This window comes from Petaurus breviceps, unplaced genomic scaffold, assembly GCF_028583685.1.
Source record: "Petaurus breviceps papuanus isolate PSGF00001 unplaced genomic scaffold, PetGlider_PUasm1.0 64, whole genome shotgun sequence".
Classification (NCBI taxonomy): Eukaryota; Metazoa; Chordata; class Mammalia; order Diprotodontia; family Petauridae; genus Petaurus; species Petaurus breviceps.
In genome coordinates, this window is record NW_027186428.1 from 3,605,576 (window position 1) to 3,629,433 (window position 23,858).

Consider the following 23,858-nt stretch of genomic DNA (forward strand, 5'->3'; position numbering starts at 1 on the left):
GCCACTTACTCCATCTATAACTTTGGGAAAATCAGCTAATGCCTATGGGCCTCAGTTTCCTTATCTGTGAAATGTTGGAATTGAACTGCATTTATGATTCAGAGGTGGAAGAGGTGTCAGAGGCCATTCCTTCCAACTACTCCTCATCCTATTTCTACAGAGGAGAAAACTGAGACCCAAAGAGATCACGTGACTTTCTCAAGGTCACATAAGTACTGTCATAAATAGGATTTGAGCCCACTCCTTAGTCAGGAGCAGTTCCTTTAAATAATAATGGTTCGCATTAACATTGCATTTTAAAGCTTTCAAAGCACTTTGCAAATATTATCTCACTTTATCCTCACAACAACCTCTGGAGGTACGTGATGTTTTCCCCGTTTTATAGATGAAAAGACCGAGGTAGGCAGAGGTTAAGTGACCTGCCCAGGATCACACAGCTCATGTCTGAGGCATGATTTGAACTTAGGTCTTCTTGACTCCAAGTCCATGGCTCTATGTATGTCTATATACTGTGCCACCTAGCTGCTTTTCCCACTCTGCCTTGATCTCTTAAGTTTTTTGCTAGCTCTGTAACAAAGGATCATAGATTTAAAGCTAGATGAGAGCCACCTACCTCCTAAAGATGTTTTAGGTTACCCTCTCATTTAAGAGGTGAGGAAACAGCCTTAAGAGAGGGGAAGGGACTTGCCCAAAGTTGCATAGAGACTCATCCAGTCCCAGGTCTCCTAGATTGCAAATCCTGAGCTTTCGCTTTATGATGAGCTTCCTCTTGGAGGTCAAATGCTTGTAGAGCTGTGAAAGATCATAGAAACCACTTAGGCTAACCCCCTTATAGAAGCAGAAACAAACTAGGAAAGGGAAAGGAAATGAATCTCCAGAGGTCAAACACAAGTCATTGTGCTTGTCCCATGTGGTCACTGTGTTGGCTTTGCTTATCTTTGTTCCTAGGGGGAAAGAGAAAGGGGATATGTTGTGTGTGTGTGTGTGTGTGTGTGTGTGTGTGTGTGTGTGTGTGTGTGTTTGTGTGTATGGTTATGCTAGTAAATGATTGTGGTATAAAAGAAAAAATCAATAAAACTAAAAAAACCATATACAGGTTAATCTATAGTAACTAGTAATCTATACTTTACTATAGTAACTGTAGTGCTAATCCTAACTGCACATGGATGGGGAGGGAAGATAATAAAAGCAAAAGAGGGCGGTGGAATTAATCCCACAAGTCTCTTCAGGAGTTGACTTTTACTTAACTCAGTTACTTTTCTTCTTATAGCCTCACCAGTCAAAACCAACGGATTCTATATACCATCCTGGAATATGACCCACTTTTTGACTCCAGTGACATGACAATTAACGAATGGATTAGAATTGCAAAGGATATTGAGGTAAAATGGCATAATGGAAAAACTGGATTTGGAACCAGAAGATGATGGGTTCAAATCCCAATTTTGATCTTTGCAGCTTAAGCAAGTCATTTTTTTCCCCATTGGGCCTCAGTTTCTTCATCTGTAAAGTGAAGGAGGGAGACTATATGTCAGATTCTTTCTTTCTTTTTTTTTTTTTTTGCCTTTTGAAAGGCAATTGGGGTTAAGTAACATGCCCAAGGTTACACAGCTAGTTTTTTTGTGTGGGTGTTAAGTGTCTGAGGCCGGAACCGAATTCAGGTCCTCCTGACTCTGGGGCTGGTGCTTTACTCACTGCGCCACTTAGCCGCCCTTGTCAGATTCTTTCTAATCCTATGATTGGTCTGATGTCACAAGGTTGTTCCTTTTACATCTTCTCCACGTGTGGAACTTACACTGCCCCAATTCTGGACCCCATGTTTCCATTCCATGCCTATAATCACATTAGTCTTTTTCCCTTGCACATTATATTGCTGGCTCATTAAATCCATGAAGACCCCCAGATATTTTTCACATTTGTTTCTTGAACCCAAGTATAATATACTGAATAATATGCCATTTGTGACTTCGTCCAAATTGTAAGTGTTGATAAAAATACTGCATAGCACAGGACCAAGGACAGATCTCTAGGATACGCTGTCACTAGAGACTTCCTTCTGGGTAAACATTTATCCATTCATCTTAGTAACATGTACAATCATTTACAGACATTGAAAACTTTTTAAATAGTGCCTCATAGAGCCCTGGGTGCTTGAAAAAACAGGAATTATTTTAGAGATGAGAAAACTGAAGTGCAAAGAAGAAACGATTTGGTAAGGGTCACACATTGAAAGAGGCTAAAATTCAGGAGAAAGAGACCCTTATTTCCCATTGGTAGAACATGGGCTGTCTCTAGGTATCCTTATGTGGTCCCTCCTATGAGCAAAGACACATGCTTATGACATGGGTTGCCAGGTTTGGGATTAAGCAGTACAGGGGTCAGAGAAAAGAGACTAGTCAGCAGTCCTGGCTTTGCATCTCCACTGCAGCTATGTTCCAACCATAAAGCTAACCCATGGGTTAGGTGGCATAGTAGAAAGAGCCCAGGATTTGAAAATAGAAGACCTAGGCTCAAATCCTAGTTCAGTCAGGAATTAGCTGTGTGACCTTAAGTAAGTCTTTTCCTTGGTTTCTCTATCTGTAAAATGGGGATAATAATCTTTGCACTCTCTTCTTCATAGACTTGTGAGGATTAAATGAGACAGTTGATGCAAAGTCCTTTGTAACATCCAGCTATTCTACAGATAACTTGTTGATCTTAGCATCTATGCAAGTTCCTTGGTACAAGCTTTGTTTGATTTGTACTGGAGAAGTTACTGTGGGAAGTGACTTCTTTCTGTGCTAATTTTTTGCACTGGGCCCATGCCCAGGTTGGTGAACAGAATTCAGGTCATTTGTATCCCTTGGCAGAGAAGGAGTTTTTATTTTGGGCATGAATGTGCAGTCGATGTGCCTGGGCTCAAATCCCAGTTCTGCTATTTTTACTACTATCTGTATGCCCCTCTCTGTGACTCAGTTTCCCCATCTGTAAAATAAGAGTGTTGGACCGGTTGGCCTCTGAGGGCCCATTCACCTCTGACTTTCTGTGATTGGATTAGATGATCTTTGAACCCTGTTTCAGCTGGAAATCCTGTGATCCTGTGGCCAGGATGAGGAGCAACTGGAGACCATGCCATGGATTGGTTGAAGGCAATGGGGAAATTTTGCCTGGCAAAGAGAAGTAGAGAATCACAGATATTATAGTAGTCTTCAAGTATTTTATCCAGGTGTAAGACGTTAGATTTGTGTTTCTAGTCTTCAGAGGACCAAACGAGGAGTTAATGGGAGGGAGGTATACAGGGAGACAAGTTTTTGACTTAATGTTGGGAAAAATTTGCTGATAGTTAAGAGTTTTGGTCCATAGTTAATGGGCTGCCTTGGGAGGTCATGGGAGATTATGTGGAAGATGGATGACCACCTGTCACTTGTGCTAGGATGGATTCTTTGATAGTTCTCGGTTGGATTGAATTAACTTTGAGGTCACTTCCAACTCCTAAGATTCTGGGAATTACAATTTTTTTCCTTTTAGAAGTCTCTTGTCTGGGAAAATATTGAATAACAAGTTTAAAAAAAATTAAAAATTTTTTTGTCTGGGAAAATATCTAAAACTGCTGGCTTTCGTGTTCTTCATTCAATGTGTCAGTCAGCCACAAGAGGGCACCCCTCGCCCTCCTCTTGCTACCCACTGGGCTTTTGCCATCAACATCTTTGCCAGCCACTCACTGCTCTCTGCTGGTTGGCTACACCTTAGGGGCTGCCAGCAGGCAAAGCTCTATGTGTAAACAGATTTCGAGGAAATATTTATTGTTGGACAGGGAGGCCTCAGCAGCCAGAGCAGAGCTCTCAGGCTGATCTGTACTGGCAGCCCTTCCAGCCCAGTCAGGTCCATTCATAGTCAATATCCTACCCTAGAATGTCCCCCATTTTCTTTCCTTTGTTCTTCCAGCCCCCTGCCCTGGCACCCTGCACAGACCTCTCCTTACTCAGAATCATGGAATTTGAGAGTCGGAAGAGATTTTAGTGGTCATCTAGAGTGACTCATACATGAAAGGAATCCCGTCTATAACTTACCTGACAGGGTCATTCAACATCTGCTTCAAAACTTCCAAAGAGGAGGAACTCACCACTTCTGTTCCACTTTTGGACCTCTTTCTTGTTCAGTGATTTTTCTTGATAGAGCCTAGATTTGTCTCTTTGTGATTTCTACCCATTACTCCTGGTCCTGCCCTCTGGGGTCAGATGAAACAAGTCTAGTCTCTCTTCCACAAGCCAGCACTTCAGATACTTGAAGCTATCCTGTCCCCTGCTGAGCCTTCTCTTTTTCCAAGCTAAACACCTCTGTTTCCTTCAAGAGACTTATATGACAATCTCAAATCTTGGACTTGACTCCTGACTCCCCTTCTCTGGGCACCCTCCAGCTTAGCAAAACCTTTCTGAAACTGATGCCTGGAACTGAACAGAATATGCTCCAGATTCAGAGTACAGAGGGACTCTCATTCCTCCGTTCCTATGCTGCTCTTAATGAAGGCCAAGAGCACGTTAGCCTTTCCAGCTGCTTTATCTATCCCATGGCTGTATATTGAGCTTGTAGGCCGGGAGAATCCTCTAATCTTTTTCAGGACAATTGCTGGCTAGCTATGTCTTCCCCATCTTATATGTATAGTTTTGTTTGGTTTTTTTTGTATTTAAGTGCAAACATTTTTATTTTGCTTAGTATCCTTGACTTTCTGATCCTTTTGGATCCTGACTCTGTCATGCCCTGTGTTAGCTACCTCTCCTAGCTTTATGTCAACCAAGACTAGGAAGGCTCACTTTTTCTTTTCCTGGGGAAGAGCCAGAGTTTTCTTATCACATGTAGTCTCTGAAGCTCTTATTTGGATTTTTAAAAAATAAATTTATTTATTTTTAGTTTTCAACATTCACTTCCCTAAGTTTTAAATTTTCTTCACCTCCCTCCCTTCCCTCCATCCCAAGATGTCGTACAATCTGATATAGGCTCTACATTCTTATTAAACATATCTTCACAGTAGTCATGTTATATAGAAGAATTAGAATGAATGGGAGGAACCATAAAAAAGACAAAACAGAACAAAAAAAGAGAGCAAATAGCATACTTTGATCCACATTCAGACTCCCTATTTCTTTCTCTGGATGTGGATGGCATTTTCTACCAGGAGTCTTTTGGAGTTGTTTTAGGGGCTTGCATTGCTGAGAAGGGCTAAGACTACTATCAAAGTCAGCCATCGCACAATGTGGTTGTTACTGTGTACAATGTTCTGGTTCTGCTCACTTCATTCAGCATCAGTTCGTATAAGTTTTCTCGTTTGGACTCTTAACTTAATAAAATGGGGGAATGATGGGAAAACCTGAGAAGGTCATCTCCTTGATTGTAGGCAACTTTCTTAATCTTCCTAGATCTTGGTTTTCTGTAAAATGAGAGATGTATGATATTGCTTTTATAGCCTTCCAGCTATGGCATTCTATGTTCTAGATTCTAAGGTCATGTTCTAGTGATGGCATTGTGTTCTATGTTCTATGGTCATTTCTGGGACAAGATTCTTTTCACATTTGAAATTCTATGTTCTATGTTTTGAAGTTTCTTCCAGCTCTAATCTTCTGTTGGTCTATTTATGCCCACTGGCACAATCAATCACATTGATGAAATTCTGTTTATGTCTACTCATTCACTGATCCATTCAATAATTATTTGCTGGCTATATCTTCCATGTGTCCATGTGCCTTGCCCTGTGCTAGGGGGATATATGACAAGAAGGTTTGGTCCCTACCCTCAGGGAGCAAGTAGGGGAGGTAAAACAGGTATAAAAGTTAAAGGGACAGCCCAACAGATGTCACAGAACAGTCATTGAAATGTGACAAATGAAAGTTCCATTCATTGTGGTCTGGGGTGGACCAGAGATGCCTTATGGAGTAGGTGGGACCTGAACTGGCCCTACAGGCTGTGCCCATGACTGGGAAGACTGGAAAAGTGCAGAGGATATTCTATCTAGGGACAGAATACGTAGAGAGATGAATAAGAATATGGGAATATAATGTAAATATGCCCAGACAAGGAGACTGTTCTCATTCAGTCATCTATAAATCAGGAAGAAAATCTCCACTGAAAGCTGAACCTAGACTAGTTTGTTACAGTTTGAGGTCAGTCCCTTGAATTCTCCTCTAACAACTGGTTTTGAGGTTCCTATTGAAATTAAATTCAAAAGCAGCCATTGGTATCAGTGATCAGTAACTGCACTTTGGGGGCAGGGGTGGGGGTGGTGTTGAGAACTATTATTATGGAGGACTCTGAGAACAGATGGGAGCTTCAGAGAGGCTCTGTTGTATAAGGAAAAGTTTCCAAACAAACAAGGTCCAAAGTGGAATGGGTTTCCATAGGAGACAGTGAGCTTCTTATCCTTGAAGGTCAAGTAGAAGGGAGATGGTCATTCTTTGGGTTTGGGCTATGTTACTTCAGAGATCCCTCCAAGCTCTGAGCCTGATCAGTGACCAAGGTGGAGAACAGTGGTGGTGGAGAATGACCCTAAGGAGTGACTACGGGAGGGATGTCTGCAGTGTCTTCTCAAGAAAGTTAGATTCTTTTTATAAAATAATATTAAATTTGTTCCCATTTACATGAAAAAAATAATTTTTAACATTCATTTTTAAAAATTTTGAGTTCCAAATTCTCTTCCTCCCTCCTTCCTCTTCACATTCCTTTAGACAATAAGCAATTTGATATAGTCTATACATGTGAATCATACAAAACATATTTCCACATTAGTCATGTTGTGAAAGAAGATACAGATTGAAAAGGAAAAAAAAAACATGAAAACAAATGAAGTGAAAAAATAGTATGCTTTGGTCTTCATTCAGATTCCATCAGTTCTTTCTGTGGATGTGAATAGCATTTTTCTTCATGAGTCCTTTGGAATTGTCTTGGATCATTGTATTGCTGAGAATTCTTAAGTCATTCACAGTTGATCATGTATACAATGTTCTCCTGGTTCTGCTCACTTCACTCAGCATCAATTCATGTAAATCTTTCCAGGTTTTTCTGAATCTATCCTGCTCATCATTTCTTATAGCACAATAGTATTTCATCACAATCATACACCACAACTTGTTCAGCCATTCTCTAATAGATAGGCATCCCCTCAATTTCCAATTCTTTTCCATCATGAAAAGAGCTGCTATATATATTTTTGTACAAATAGGTCCTTTTCCCTTTTTAGAAATCTCTCTGGGATACAGACCTCATAGTGATATTGCTGGGTCAAAGGGTATGCCCTGTTTTTTAGCCCTTTGGGCAGAGTTCCAGCTTGCTCAAGGAAGTTACGTTCTAACAAGGCGTGACAGCACATAGAGGAAGGCACGGCTTGCAAGTCAGATGGAACGGCTCCATGATCCTTAGGGGGCAGCAGCAAAGCAGATGGTAATGCATCTTCTTTTGTGTCCTTCCACTTATAAAACCATACCTATTTCTGATGTTGAGCCACTAGGCAATGTCAAGGACTTTGGGAGTGGGAACTGTCTTTTCTGAGTCTCTTGTATCTGTGGGGGTCTAGGAAGTAAGAGCTGCATCATCTTCAGAAGTAAGTTGCCAGGTCCCTTCTCCACAGGGGCTGCTCCCTTAGACGATGGCTTCAGGGGCTAAGCTGGCGGCACGGAGAGTGGCTGGGGGTAGGGTGAGACTGCTGGTCCTGGAGTGACGGAGGATTTACCATGAGGGAAGGTGGCCATGAAGACCAAGCAACTTCAAGATAGTGATTGCAGAGAACCGCGTTGATGGAGGGGAGGCAGGGACCATGGGGGACACAAACTATGGGGTGGTGATTTGTAGAGCATTTGGCTTTGCTGTGTTTTTTTTTTTGACTGAAGTTCTCCTTTTCCCCCTCCCTTGTTTCCCTGACAGAGGAATTATGAGCAGTATTTTGGCTTTGTAATCATCCATGGCACAGATACCATGGCCTTTGCCTCCTCCATGCTCTCCTTCATTCTAGGGAACCTTCAGAAAACTGTCATCTTCACAGGCGCTCAGGTAATCAGCCCCACAGCCTGCTCAGGACAGAGGGGAGCAAGGGAGGGAAAAGGTCTCTTTAGCCACCTTTGCTTGGCCTGGGCCTGCTACAAAATATCCCTCCTTCCACTGCCTTCAGCGATGGTCTCATCCCAGTGCCTCTAGCAGCCTATGCAGACTCACTGGGTCTTCCTGTCCAATCTTTCTACAGTGGCTGGGGAATGACCGAGGGGGGTAGTGATAGGGAGCAACCCATCAGGAATGGTAACTGAGGCAGGACTAGGTCTGTGATGCAGATGAGGAAACACCTCCATCTCCCTCTCCCTTTTCTAGGTCCCCATCTACACTCTTTGGAATGATGGCCGGGAGAACCTGCTTGGTGGCCTGCTCATGGCTGGACAGTATGTGATTCCAGAGGTATAGACTTTTTTCCATTTGACTATTTCATTAGCTGGGAATTTGCTCGCACTAGTGAAAGGAGTCATCAAAAGGACTTTATCTCATCTCAACTGAATCACTGAGGCATCAAGTGTACAAAGGATCACATATCAGAATATATATTGTTACAGAAACTAGGTGGTGATATAGAAAGGAGTTTTGGGATAAAAATACCCCAGGAAAAATCCTGCTCGGGATGCTTGCTAGCTGTGTGACCTTGGGCAAGTCACTTGACTTATGTCAACCTTAACTTCCTCATCTGTATGGGAATGGGGATAGTATCACCTATGTCATAGGGATATTGTGAGGGTCAAATGAGATGAAATGTAAAGTACTGTGCACATTTTAAAACTATATAAATGCTAGCAATTATTATTACTAATAAAAAAAACAATAACTGGCAATTCTCTATAGTATTTTAAGTACAGACCAATACAAAGGAATAAGCTTTAGGTTGGGTTTGGAGTCAGAAGACCTGGATTTAAAAAATAAAATTCCTCTTGCAAAGTTTTCCATTAAATACTTGACAACTGTGAGATCCCCTCAACTTCATTAGTTTTATAGATAGAAAAACTGGGGTCCAGGAAAATAAATTACTTGCCCAAGGTCACCCAAGTAGGAGACAACAAAGCAATGTTCTTTCCTCTATATGATGCTGTTTTAGGCAAGCAGACCCTCTCAATGGGCAGCAAGTTCCTTCTTCCAGAGCATCCCTTCACTCTTTCTCAATATCTTTTAATAAAGCAGTTCACAGAATCCAATGAAGCAGAAGACAGCCCTGATCTCAGAATTGGGCAGTGCAGTGCAGTAGAAAAAGTGGGATATGGAATTGGAGGGCCTGGGTTTCAGGTTCCAGCTCTGAGACTTGGTACCTATATAATCCTGGATTAGTTACTTAGTCTCTCTGGGCCTCAGTTTTCTCCTTTGTAAAATAAGAAAGTTGGACTACTAAACTATCTCTAAGGTCCCTTTCAGTTCTGAAGACTGTAAAATGAGGAGGTGGGAGAGATTAATTTCAAGGTCTTTTCTACTTCTGAAATCTAGGATACTTTTGTTGTATCAGTCTTTTTTGTAACATTTAATTTTTATTTTGTTTTTTTTCCTCAATTACATGTAAACAAAAAGTTTGACTTTTTTTTATTGACAATTTTGAGTTCCAAATTCTCTCCACTCTCCCTTCTTTCCCACTTCCTTGAGAAGGCAAGCAATTTGATCTAGACTATATATGTGCAGTCATACAAAACGTTTCCATATTATCCATGTTGTGAAAGAAAATGTGGATAATGCTCTCCCTGCCCCTGTAATAAAGAAAGTTTAAAAAAATATGCTTCAAACTGCATTTAGACTCCATCAGTTCTATCTCTGGAGGTGAATAACGTTTTTCATCATGAGTCCTTCAGAATTTGTCTTAGATCATTGCATTGTTAAGGATAGTTAAGTCATTCACAGTTGATCATCATACAATGTTGCTGTTACTTTGTGCAATGTTCTCCTGGTTTTTCTCATTCATTTTGCCTCAGATGTTCATGTAAGTCTTTCTAGGTTTTTCTGAAAGCATCCTGCTCAATAGTATTCCATCATAATCATATACTACAACTTGTCAACCATTCCTCAATTGATGGGTGTTGAGGAGGTCTTGACCGTGCCCTGTCTCTTCCATAACTTCTTCTTGTGCTTGTTCTCCTCCTCCTCCTCCTCCTTCTCCTTCATATCAGACTAACTCTGAGATTTAATGGTAAAGGCCATTCAATCTGGGGTTCAAACTCCTAGATCCAGCCTTTTCTCATGATGCTATCACTGTCCCTCCTTAGGAAAGAAGTCTGCCTCTCTCTGCTTCCCATTCCTCCTGCTCTTTCACAGTCAGAATAGGAGGGAATCAGCAGGGGTTTGTGCTCCCCATTAATTCACCACCCCCTTCCCCCTACACCTGCTGAGTCTGCACTGAGCTCCTATTTCTCTTGCAGGTCTGCCTCTTCTTTCAAAACCAGCTGTACCGGGGGAACCGGGTAACAAAGGTGGATTCTCAAAGGTTTGCAGCCTTCTGCTCACCCAACCTGCCTCCACTTGCCACTGTTGGTGCTGATATCACAGGTGAGAAAGTAGCATATAGAGGGAAAGCTGTGACCTCACCCACAGTTCCCATACCCAGGGACTATTGAGAAGCTACCTGACTTAGCCATTCGTTCTGTGATCCTTTGGACCAGGGAAAGAAGAGCCTTGGTCTCCTCATAAGATTGTAGAATTGAGAACTGGAAATGATCTTAGTTAGAGGTCATGTATTCAATTCCCTTCAGAAAACAGGTCCAGAGATATGAAATTACCTGTCTAAACTTACACAGACAATAAGTGTTAGGATGGGAGTGCAATCAAAACCAGGTCTCCTAGCTTCTTATTCAGTATCTTTTCCCTTGTTCCATGCTGCCTGTATTAACCAACTTCCCTTCATAACCAGACTCAGACTTAGAGGGAGCAGTTACTCCTTCCTTGAAAATATTCCTTGAGAAGACAGAGGAGAAGGAAATGCTATTTATCCCATCAAAATCTGAATTCAGTTTTGTATGTGACTTAGGAGCACTTTTGCTTTTGTGCTTGGAGGACTCAGAGACTTACTTGGAATGAATCAATTAATTTCAGAACCTTAGACTAGGGAGGGAATCTGGGCAGAAATCCCTTTTACTCTGCCCCAACCAGTGATCATCCAACACCTACTAACAGGGAACTTGGCTACTAACTAAGGCAGCCCATTCTTCTTCTGGACAGACATGATGGTTAGGAATCACTGGATGGATGGTATAAAGGAATGTGCACTAGATCTGAGGCTATAAGGCCTTGGTTTGAATCTCAGCTCCAAGTCTTAATAACTGTGATCCTGTGCAAATTACTTTACCTCAGTCTCATATCCTGATTATAAATTGGGAGTTTTATTACCTGTCTTATGGGATGATTGGGAGGAAAGCACTTTAATTAAAAAAAAAATTATTTTTTAGTTTTCAACATTTACTTCTTTTTAAAAAATTTTTTTTAAATTTATTTTTTGCTTTTTGGAGGGGCAATTGGGGTTAAGTGACTTGTCCAAGGTCACACGGCTTGTTTTTTGTATTAAGTGTCTGAGGGTGGATTTGAACTCAGGTGTTCCTGACTCCAGGGCCGGTGTTCTACTCACTGTGCCACCTAGCCTCCCCTCAACATTTACTTCTATATGATTTTGAGTTCTAAATTTTCTCCCCCTCCCCAAACAGCATGCATTCTGTTATAGGCTCTACATATACATTCATATTAAACATTTTCACGTCAGTCATGTTGTAAAAGAAGAATTAGAACAGTTGGGAGAAACCATGAGAAAGAAGAAACAAAAACAAAACAGTCTGCTTTGATCTGCATTCAGACTCCATAGCTCTCTCTGGGTGTGGATGGCATTTTCCATCATGAGTCTTTTGGGATTGTCTTAGATCCTTGCATTGCTGAGAACCAAGTCTATCAAAGTTAGTTATTGTACAATGTGAAAGCATTTTAATCTTTATGTTATTTTTAAAATTTTATTAAATTTATTTGTTTACTTTTAGTTTACAACATTCAGTTCCACAATCCCTTGAGTTTCAAATTTTCTCCTCCCCCCTCCTCATCATGGTGGTATGTAATCAATATAGGTTCTACAAATACCTTCACATTAAACATTAGTCAGGTTGTAAAGAAGGATTATAACCAATGGGGTGAACAGTGAAAAAGAAGGAACAAAACAAAAACCAAACACAGAAGACAGAGAGCAAGTAGTTGGTTGCAGTCTACATTCAGACTCTGTAGTTCTTTCTCTGGATGTTTCCATCCTGAGTTTCTTGGAGTTGCCTTACAACCTTGCATTGCTGATAGGAGCTCAGTCTATCAAAGTTAGTCGTCACACATATGATGTGTCTCTAATTATGTACAAAGTTCTCCAGATTCTGCTCTCCTCACTCAGCATCAGTTTATATAAGTCTCTCCTGGTTATTAAGAAATCCGTTTGTTCCACATTTCTTACACCACAATAGTATTCCATTGCATTTATATACCACAACTTGTTTAGCTGTTCCCCACTTGATGGGCATCCCCTTGATTTCCAATTCTTTGCCACTACAAAAAAGAGCTGCTATAAATATTTTTGTACATATGGGTCCTTTTCCCACTTGTATGATCTCTTTGGGATACAGCCCTAGAAGTGATATTGCTGGGTCAAAGGGTATGCACTTTTTTTATAGCCCTTTGGACATAGTTCCAGATTGCTCTCCAGAATGGTTGGATCAGTTCACAACTCCACCAACAATGCATTAGTGTTCCAATTTTTCCGCATCCTCTCCAGCATTTATCATTTTCCTGTTTTGTCATATGAAAGCACTTTAATCTTAAAAGATCTATAGAAATATGGGGAATTACAGTTAAGAAATTTTACCTTATAGAACTGAAGCTAGACTGCAAATCCCCACTGCCACCCCTACTCCTTGCCATTGCTCCTCCTTCTGCCTTCTGGATTGAAGCAATTTTTTTTATTAGAGTTGAAAGGGCCCTTGAGTCATCTAGTCTAATCTAGGCAGCTTTGTGGATTTTAGCTCTGGGCCTAGGGTCAGGAAGACTTGAGTTCAAATGTGACCTTAGACATTTACTGGGCATGTGATCTTGGGCAGGTCACTTTGTCTTTTGTTTGCCTCAGTTTCCTTAACTATAGCATGGGGATAATAATAGCATATACTTCTCATGGTTTTTGTGAGGACCAAATGAGATAATATTTGTAAAGTACACAGTGCCTGGTATATAGTAGATACTTAATAAATGATTGTTTCTTTCCTTCCTACTCTGTAGCTGAGAAGGAATCTTCTCCAATGAGTACTTAGCCAGTCTTTGCTTGAAGATCTTCAGTGACAGGACATTTGGGCCACTGGACAACACTTAGCTTAGGCAGTCATAATTCTTGCTCTACTGTTAAGTCCCCTGAAACAAGGAAAGACATTCACCCAGCTTGAACTTCAGTGTCCCCACCCTGAGAAAGGTGTCACCACATTGAGTCAAGCCTTTGGTCCCTCCAGCTGAGGATATCATTGTTAACAGTGACCCAGTGATTACCCTCCTAGAAGAGGGAAGAGAGAATGGCTGGACCTGAGATTTCATTGCTATAGGAAATTTGAAGGTAAGGAAACCCCGTCACTAATGTAGATTGACACTTTGCACTTTGGTCTTAGATAAATGCCTACCAGCGGTGTCAGACTCAAATACGATTGCTAACTGTGGGTGTTAATTCTTTTTTTTTTAAGCAATTGGGGTTAAGGAACTTGCTCAAGGTTACTCAGCCAGGTGTTTCTGGGTGGGTGCTAAGTGTCTGAGCCCAGATTCGATCCCAGGTTATCCCGACTCTGGGGCCGGTGCTCTTACTCGCTGTGCTACCTGGCCGCCCCTGTGGGTGTTAATTCTTAATCATTTCTCCTTCTCCTCCTTCTCCTTCTCCTCCTCCTCTTCCACCTTCTCCTCCTCCTCCTCCTCCTTCTCCTTCTTCTCCTCCTCTTTCTCCTCTTCCTCCTTCTCCTTCTCCTCCTCCTCCCTCTCCCCCTCCTCCCTTTCCTTCTCCCCTTCCCTTGTCGGTTTCCATGGTTCTATCTTTCTGCTGATCTTAAACAGTATACATTTATTAAGTACCTACTACAGCTGAGCAATACCAATAGTCATGTACCAGACACTGTGCTAAACACTAGGGATTAAAAAAAAATTGGTAAAAGACAGTTCCTGCCCTCAAAGAGCTTCCATTCTAATGGGAGAGACAACATGCCAACTACTATATACAAAGCAAACTATAGGAAGTAATTAGCAGAGAAGGCACAGGAATTAAGAGGGGTTGGGGTAGGCTTCCTGTAGCAGGTGGGATTTTAGTTGGGACTTAAAGAAGTCAGAGAGATCAGTAGTCAGAGGGGAGGAGGGAGAGAGTTCTGGGTGTGAAGGACAGTCAGAAAAAATGCCTGAAACTGAGAAAAGGAGCGTCTTGTGCATGGAACAGCCAGGAGGTGAGTATAGCTCATTTGAAGAATGCATGGTGACTTTCAGATTTCTATGTCTAGTCTTAGTCTCACCCTGAGTTCCACATCATCAGTTGCCTTTTGTGGACGTTTCTAACTGGATCTCCTATAGGCATCTCATAGTCAGTAGGTATAAAGAAAGAACCCGTCTTTGTCCCTAAACCTACTCCTGCTTCAAACCTCCCTGTTTCCCTGCCGGGGGTATTGTCATCCTTCTAGTCACCTGAGTTCTCTGTTTTGGTGATGTCCTGAACTCACTCTCATTGACTCCACAGATAGAAACGGAGGCCAAACCGTGTCATCCCTACTTCCATAAGACCTCTCACATGTCTTGTCTTTTGACTCACATAGCCACTGCCTTAGTTCAAGCTGTCATTACTTTTCACCTAGACTATTTCAATAGTGTGTCTGCTTCAGTCTCTGCCCTCTCATTCACTCTCCACTCATCTACCAGAAAGATTTTCCTAAAGGGCTGGTCCGATTATGTAATTTTCCTACTTAATAAACCCCAGTGGTTTCTTATTACCCATAGAATTAAACATACATTTCTCTGTTTGATATTTCAAGCTTTTCATGACCTGGTTCCATTCTATTCTAGCTTTGTCATATATTACTCCCATTCACACATAATACTGTCCAATAAAGCTGGCCATCTTGCTCACCATGCATCATGAATGGTCCTTTACCTCCCATCTCACAGGCTGTCTCCATGCATGGAATGCTCTCCTTTTTTACGTATGCTTCTTACAATCCTTTAAAGCTTCCTTCAAGGCTCAGCTCATGACCCACTTTTTACACTGAAACTTTCCCTCATTAAAAAAAAAAATTCTTGTATCCACCTATATAGGTACATGTTCTTTTTTTTTTCTTTTTTGGAGGGGGAGGGTAGGGCATTTGGGGTTAAGTGATTTGCCCAAAGTCACATGGCTACTAAGTGTTAAGTGTCTGAGGCTGGATTTGACTCAAGTTCTTCTGACTCCAGGGTCGGTGCTCTATTCACTGTGCCACCTCTGCTGCCCCAATATAGATACATGTTCTCTCCCCCCAGGTGGATTGTAAGGTCCTTGAGGGCAGGAGCTATTTTATTTTTCTCTTTGTAACCCTAGTGCTGAGCACATAATAGAGTTTAGTCATTTCAGTCAAGTCCGACTCTTTGTGATCCCATTTGGGGTTTTCCTCGCAAAGATACTGGAGTGGTTTGGTTTGCTGTTTCCTTCTCCAGCTCATTTTCCAGATGAGGAAACTGAGGCAAACAGGGTTAAGTGACTTTCCCAGGGTCACACAGCTAGTGAGTATTTGAGGTTGACTTTGAACTCAGATCTTCCTGTCTTCAGGACTAGTGCCTAATCCACTGTGCTGCCTAGCTAATTGGAAGAGATTTTAAAATCAAAAAGTCATAAGAAATGGAAGGAATGTTAAAGACTAGTATAGTCATCTCATATTACAGATTAAATATATTGAGACCCAGGGTTGGGAAGGTACTTGCCTGAGGTCACTTCACAGTTGTTGTAAGAGTTGGGACCAGAATTCATGTTCTACCTTTGTGCTTTCCAAGGACTATGAGAAATGGAGCTATCTATTCAATTACAATTAAGCAGAAGATACCCATCCCTACCACTGTGCCATTTTTCTTTGATTGTGTTCATGTAAGTATGTACACAAGCAGGTGGATTTTAGGACTCTCTCCTCCTGGTACCTGTATGTATATGCTCAAAAAATGCAAAATTGTTTTGATGTAATGGGAGCCAAAGAAAATTTGAAAGCATGTGTTGCTGTCTGATATTACAGGGAAATACTACTTGGGGTTAGTATTGTCTGAAATTATGTCCCTATTCTTTTGTATTAGCACAGATTCAGTTTAAGTCAATTTAAATAGTAACTAGTAGGGCAGCTAGGTAGCACAGTGGATTGGGGTTGGAGTGAGAAAGACTCATTTTCCTGAGTTCAAATTCAGCCTCAGACACTTACTAGCTGTGTGACCCTGGGCAAATCACATAACCTTGCTTGCCTCAGTTTTCTCATCTGCAAAATGAGCTAGAGAAGGAAATGGAAAACCACTCCAGTATCTCTGCCAAGAAAACCCAAATGGCTTATAAAGAGTTGGACAAAACTGAAAAGATTGAACAGCAACAACAGTAGCTACAAAACCACATTTTATTCTACCTGTGGATACAAAAATGTATATAAAAATACAAATCAGTCCTACTCTCAAGGAGTTTATAAATCTAAAAAGAAGCGAGGTATATATGCAAATAGGTAGGGTATGAGACAAAATATATCAAGGGTCAAAGGGAAGATAAAGCCCAAGTGCTCTAGGAAAGTTTGAAGAAGGAGAAATCATTTTCATCTGGGGGGAATCAGGGTGGGCTTCTCAGAGGAGGTAGCCAGGTGACCCTGGCCTTGGAAGAAGTGAACAATTTCAGTAGGGGGTAGCCTGCACACATATATGGTGGCAGGAGGGGGCAGGATGCAGTTGGGGAACAGTGAGTTTGCTTGGAACAAAGACAATGGGAAGGGGAATGAAAAGGAAGGTTGAAAAGGTTGCTGGAGCCAGATTGTGTTGGGCCTTAGATGCCAACTGGTCATGAGAAATTTCTAGAACAGTTAAGTTGAATTTTCTAGAAGGTTCATTTATGCCTTTTAACAACTTCCCTTTTCTCTTTTCCCTCTTCCCCTTCCCAACTTGGAAGAGGTTGGTAGCTTATGCCTGGTACATAGTAGGTGCTTAATAAATGTTGATTGATTGATTATTTCCTTACTGGAAGGGGAGGACCTTCCTAAATTGCCTCCCATCCAAGAGTGAGGGCAGCTTCTGGCTCTGGGGCTAGGTGGACTATCTATTCCTTGGGATGAATTGCAAATTCAAAACAAAAGCCCCAGCATCCCATGCCCTCCCTTCATCCCCACTCCCAGTTGAGCTCTGGTCTTCTTGCTTTGTCTTGTTTCCTTCATCTTTGTATAACACAGTGATTGTTACTCATTGATTTATAGCGTACCTCATCAGATCCCTGAACTGTGGACTCCAGAGAACAGTAGAGACAGAAGGGATCTTGGTCAAGTTCTTTCCCCTCTCTGGGCCTTAGTTTCCCCATCAGAGAAATGAAGATTGGACTACATCCAGGTTCTTAGCCCTTTTTATGTCCTGTATCCCTGTGGCAGTCTGGTGAAGCCCATGGATCCCTTCTCAGAATGATGTTTTTGAATGCATAAGATAAGATAAAATGCATAGGATTACAAAGGAAAATAATTTTATGAAATATAATTATCTGTCCATCTATCAAAAAGTTCTCAGAATCTGGACTAGAGGGTCTCTGATGTTCTAGGACTGGAACCTTAGGGGTCCTTTATTTGTGTTTTACAGGCAGAGAAACAGGCCTGGAGATGACTCCCATAATGAGTCAGGGGCAGAATCAGGACTAGAAAGTCTAGGTCTCCTGACTTTCAATGCCTGGCTCTTTTTTCTATGCCATATTCATTACTTGAGTTGCTGGGGTATAGATTTCCAGGTCCTTGAGGTCTGGAGCCAGAAGTGTGTTTTTTTGGTTTGATGCCCATACTCAGCCCCAGCTGTGGACGTGGGAAGCTGGTGATTTGTTCTGATGCTTCTGTGGACAAGGAAGGCGTCCTCCTTTATGGGCTGTCTGGGTGGATCCTCTCTGACTGTGGCCTGAACAGTGCCCTCCCATGGGCCACCTACTTGGCAAGGGATCTGTGGCATAACTCCCTGTACCAGACCAGTTTGAGAAAACCCTTGGCTCTCTGATGATTTGTATGACTTATATGACAAGCAAGACTTGGAGGTGATTTTGTTGCATGGAGTGGGAGGTGAAGGGGGAAGGGAAGGGAGGAAGAATTTGTCAGTCACTTACTACGTGCCAAGCACTCTGCTAAGAGCTTTGCAACTTCTCAATTATCTAGTCCAGTAGCTTTAGGGAAGCTAGGTGGTGCAGTGGATAGAGTGCCAGGAAGACCTGAGTCCAAATCCAGCCTCAGACATTTACTAGCTGTGTGACCTTGGGCAAGTCATTTAACCCTGCTTACCTCAGTTTCCTCCTCTGTAAAATGGGCCAAAGAAGGAAATGGAGAACCACTCCAGTATCTTTGCTAAGAAAGCCCCAAATAGGGTCACGAAGAGTTGGACATGACTGAAACGACTGAACAACAAAGGAAGTTAACCCTTTGTGTGTGTGGTTCCTCTTCAGTTCAGTTCAGCCAATATTTACCCTCTATCTGTGGCGTGACCAGCTTGTCCCCGACTAGACTACACGGGAGACCAGAGTCATAGAATGTCTCAGTTGGAAGAGACCTCAGATTGCTGAGGCCAATCCTGAGAGGCAGTGTGGTTATATAGAAAGAGGGTTGGCTCTGTAATTAGAGGACCTGAGTTCAAATCCTGATTCTGCTCTGTTTGCCTCAAGCAAATTATATAACTGCTTTGGGCTTCAGTTTCTTAATTGGGCCAATGAAGCAGCTGAACTAGATAACCTCCAAGATTGCCTCTAGCTTTCTCCTGATTTTACAGCCAGGGAGACCGAGTCCTCGAAAGAGGAAGGCGCTTCCGTAGTCCACTGGGTGTCACAGTGGATAGATCACTGGGCCTGGAGTCAGGAGGATCTGAGTTCCAATCCAGTCTCAGACACTAGCTGTGTGACCTTTAGGAAGTAATGTAACTTCTCTCTTTGTCTCAGTCTACTCAACTGTAAAATAGAGATAGCATCTACCTCCCAGGCTGTTGTAAGAATCAAAGGAGATGATGTTTGTAAAGTGCTTAGCACAGGGTAAACACTATGTAATTTTTTTTTTGGTTGATGAGGTCCTCCTGATTCCAGGACCAGAACTCTATCCACTGCACCACCTCGCTGCCTTATATAAATATTAGCTGTGGTGATTGTTACTGTTATTCCCAAAGTCACAGAGCAAGTTATTATAGGCAGAGGCAAGAGTGGAATCAAGTTCTCTGAACAGAAATGGGATAAAACATCTGTATTCCTTAAGGACATTTTGAAAATTACAACTCTTTTTCCATCCATCCAAACTCAGTGACAATACAAATAGAATTTTGCCCTTTTAAAAGAGTAATTCACCTGGGTTAACGAATAGTCTTTCTAGCTCTGAATTTTTCCAGGCTGAAGTTGGAAAGATGATTTCCACTACCATGTGTTGAAATCTATAGAGGGAAGCACCAAGGGTCCCTTAGAGACCTCACCTGAGGCAGCTATCGACTTTGCTTCTCAGTTCCATCTCTGTCTCCTGCTTGTTTGTCCAGCACTCTTTTCACAGAGCTGAACAGTCCTTGCCCTTGGAGTGCTCCCAATCTAGAGAGGACTGGAGACAGGAGGAACAGACCCAGGCCCTGCCCTCAGGGAGCTGACATATTTACCAAGTGAGCCCTGGCTGCATCTCTGTCTGGAGATGTTATTTCAGGGTCCTTCCAGCTGTGGGCTTTCAGGAACAATGAGAATGAGCAAGTACATCTGGAAATACTTTTTAAAATCTAACACTCCATACAGACATTTACACGCACTTACACTTACAAGGGTGATGGGTAGTCGTATGAAGGAAAGCACATCATGGGATGAGGTAGAAGATCGGGTATGGAGTTTAGAACTGCAAAGGTCCTTGTCAAGCTCACTGAGCTCTGATCAGTGTGTAGAGGGAGAAACTGAGGCTTGAGAAGCTCCAATGGCTCCCCTGCTCCTCCCAGTTGCTTCTAGGCTGAAATACAGATTACTCAGCCCCTCACATTCTTCCCAGTCTTGCTATAGCCGGCTAACTCTCCTTCAGAGGCTCTACTTCCAGCCAGACCAGCCTATTTGTTCTTCCTTAAACAGGACATTTTACCTCTGGCCGCTGTACTTTTGTACAGGTCATTCCCCACTTCTTCCTCACCTCTGCCTTTGAGTGTAATCTTATACCCTCCTACAATAAAGTCCATTCCACTTGCCTTCAGTTGCTAGTGCCCTCACCCCTCGAAACTGCTTTGCGTGCATTTTCAGTTTGCTTTTCTGTGAACCTGTTGTTTCCTTCCATAGAATGTAAACTTTGAGGGCAGAGACATTTTTATATTTGTATCTCTAGTGCCTAATGTAGTCTTGATGCTTACTTAATAAATGGATCCAGCGGTTGAGAGTCCAAGGACTGTATACTCGTGTGCTTTCTTTGTCCTCCTTTTGGAAGAGTCATCCAAGGAGTTAGGTGTCTCTGTTCCTGAGATGGGTCTGTTTCTGTGTCTGGTGGACCCTCTGCTTAGTGTGGTAGCAAGACCACTGGAAATGAATGAATGAATGAAGAGATGGGTGAGGTTATACAACCAATTAGTGGCAGAACTGAGAAGAAATAGGTTTCCTGAATTCCCATTGGTAATTGAGTGCAGGGAATGGGCCTGGAAGAATGAGTAGGAAATGGATAAACAGAGAGATGACAGGTAGATAATATTGGCTAGTATTTACATAGTGCTTATCTCATTCTATCCTTGCAATAACCTTAGGAGGTAGGTGATATTATTATTCCTATTTTGTAGATGAGGAAACTGAGGCTGAAATAAGTTAGGTGAGTTGCCCAGGGTCACATAGGTAGTAAGTATCTAGGATTCAAACTCAAGTCCTTCTGACTCCAGGTCCAAAGCTCTATCCACTGCACCACCTCGCTACCTGATTATTATTTATTAAGCACTTTCTATGTGCTATAGTGAGTGCTGGGGAAACAATTAGAAGCAAGCAAGAACAGTCCTTATCCTCCAGAAGGTTACATTCTAATGGGGAAGACAACACATAAAGGAAAGCTAGAGATAGGGGAGCATGTGGCAGTGTGGAAGACTGGACCCAGGAGTGATAAGGCAAAAGTCGACCTGTCTGAGTTGAGGGACTTTGGACAGAATCCAAGTCACCATTGGAGAGGTGATGGTCCAAATAGAGGCAGCATGGTGTAGATCAATCCAGGAAAATAATGACCACAATAATATTGGTAATTATAGCAATTCTTTAGGGGATCCATGATCTCAGTGGTGTGGGTACCTAATCATTCTTTGAAGCAGATTACATGCTTGTTGACTGACTGACTGATCTGCATATCATATGCTCCTTTGTGGATATCTTTCTGCAAACCCCCCTGAGAAGATCTACCCAATGCATTGCAAATCTTTCTCTAGTCCCTTGACATTCTTCTGGGATGTCAGTGTAACACTCAGGCTGGCCATCCATCACTACTCAGGTCTGCTACATCACCAGCCTGTCCTCTGTTTTTGGTCCTACACATGCTTCATCATATCAGTAAGATAACCACAACTCACATTCCTATTATACTGTAAGATTTACAAAGACCTTTCCCCCATAACAACCCTATGATGTAGGTCGTTGTAGGTGCTAATTTCTGTATTATCAATGAGAATCTTAGTGGACTTTAGAGACCATCTAGTCCAATATGCTAGTTTTACAGAAGTGGAAACTGAGCCTACAAAGGGGAAAGAGACAAACCTAAAGTCACATAGCTAGTAAATATTGTACATGAGATTGAACCCAGGGCTTTTGACTCCAAATCTTAGGACTCTGTAAAATCATTGTCTTACATATGGATAAGAAAGCTCTGTCAAATTATCTGGTCTAATTCTCTCATTTTTAAGAGTGGGAAACTGAGGCCCTGCTTTAAAAGAAGGGAAGCAATTTGCCAAAGGTCACAAGGCAAAAAATAGCACAGTTCATGGGGTTGGAAGGAAGTTTGGAGTTCACCCAGCCCAATCCTTTCCTTTTACAGGAGAGAACTAACCTTAGGGGTCTTCGCCCTATGGGGATGGTGAATGAGGTAGAAAATAGCTCATGGAACATTGGGTGGATAGTACTCTCTTTGTGTATCTGCCTGCCCTTGTCCCAAGAGAACCCAAGGAGGGCAAGATGCGAAGGAGGCTCTTCCCAGCCTCAGTCACCCTGGGGAGGGATGAGTCACAATCTTATCTGGTGCTCAGGGTGGCACTTCCTGGTGGCCCCAGTGCCCACTGGCAGAGTGCGGGGGAGTTTGCTGTGTGAATCATGAGCCCTCTGCTAGCTTCCACCTGTCCAAGTCCCAACAGGCTGCAGGAATCAGGCGGTGCCCAGCCATCAGTGAATAATTGGGTGAATGAGTTATTGCAAGGGAGGCAACATGGTGTGGTAGAAAGAACACGGAGTTGGGAGCTCGGGAGACCTGGGTTCCAAACCCTGACTTTGTCACTCACTTGCTCTGTGACACTAGGGAAATTATTTCCCATTTCTCAGCCTCAATTTCTCCCATTTGTAAAATGAGGGATGAGGGGAATGGACTTGGACAGTGGTATCCACCCTAAACAGAAATGGGGGACACCATCCCATAACAAGAATCCCTGTAGACCACATGTTGACTTAGCTTTAAAATGCAGTGTTATCTATGTTTTGTTGTATTTTTATTTATTTTGCTAAATATTTCCCAATTCTGCTTTAATTTGGTTTGGGCCGCACTCAGGAGTGTTGCAAGCCCTATGTTTGATACCTCTGGACTAGAGGGTCTCCAAGGAGCCTTCCAGCTCTTGGATTCTAGAATCTTGGAAAATGGAGTCGGAGGCACCAGAAGCAACCTTCTCCCTGCCCATCCCCCTGCCCCCTTCCACATTCCGCTCTGATGGGTTCATTGCCTTAGAGCCAGACTGGACTTTCTACCTATGTCTCCCACTTCACCAGGCTTTTGTGAGGAAAGCATTATGAACCTTAAAGGATTGTGGACATAGGAGTCAGTGTGATGATAGTAAATAATGGTAGTTCTTCTTTTTATAATAATAGTCTGGAACCTTTTTTAGCACCGAGGTATGGTTTGTTCTGTATCATTTCCTGTTGGTTTGAGTGTTTGTCTTATGCTGTCTGCCAGGCCTTAGGTTGTGGTATTCTCCTTTGTGGTTTTTTCCTTTCTAGATCTGTATCCTCCATTACCTCCCCCCCCCCTCCCCGCCCCCTCTCTTTTATCTGTCATCATCTAGCTCTGGTGCTTCAGGATCAGGATTGGAGCAAAGTGAGACAGTCTAGCAATTAACAAGAGAAGGTTTGCTCAGTCCAGGCCATGGAAAGGGTGTTCAGCGAGGACCCACAGGGTTGATTCGGCTGACTACAGCTCCTCTGGCTGTCTTCTATGCCAATGTGCTGGGCGAGCCTGAGGGAGCAGTTTCTGACTCTTGACTCACTGACTTTTGTATATAGGACACCAAGAAGTTAACAGTTTAGCCTCATGGGTCAATTAAGTAAATATCTTCTAATGAAAAACTAGCCCACTGTGTGGCTTAGATTTTGCTCCTGCAATATCCCTAATACCTCATGTTCAGTAAAGGACAGTAAGTTTCATCTTATTAGTTTATAGATTATAGTGTCAGTTCAATGCAAACTCTGACAGCCACTCCCAAGC

The 23,858-nt window shown here is 42.3% G+C and overlaps 1 protein-coding gene across 1 annotated transcript in view; it reads left to right on the plus strand.

The window, feature by feature from the left end:
* The window catches only part of ASPG (asparaginase), a 129,583-nt gene that overhangs the window by 24,829 nt on the left and 80,896 nt on the right, over positions 1-23,858 (plus strand). Inside the window, exons 3-6 of the mRNA XM_069103813.1 lie at positions 1,271-1,382; positions 7,888-8,013; positions 8,326-8,409; positions 10,395-10,521. Coding sequence (XP_068959914.1) covers positions 1,271-1,382; positions 7,888-8,013; positions 8,326-8,409; positions 10,395-10,521 — 449 coding nt within the window. The remainder of the gene's footprint in view (positions 1-1,270; positions 1,383-7,887; positions 8,014-8,325; positions 8,410-10,394; positions 10,522-23,858) is intronic.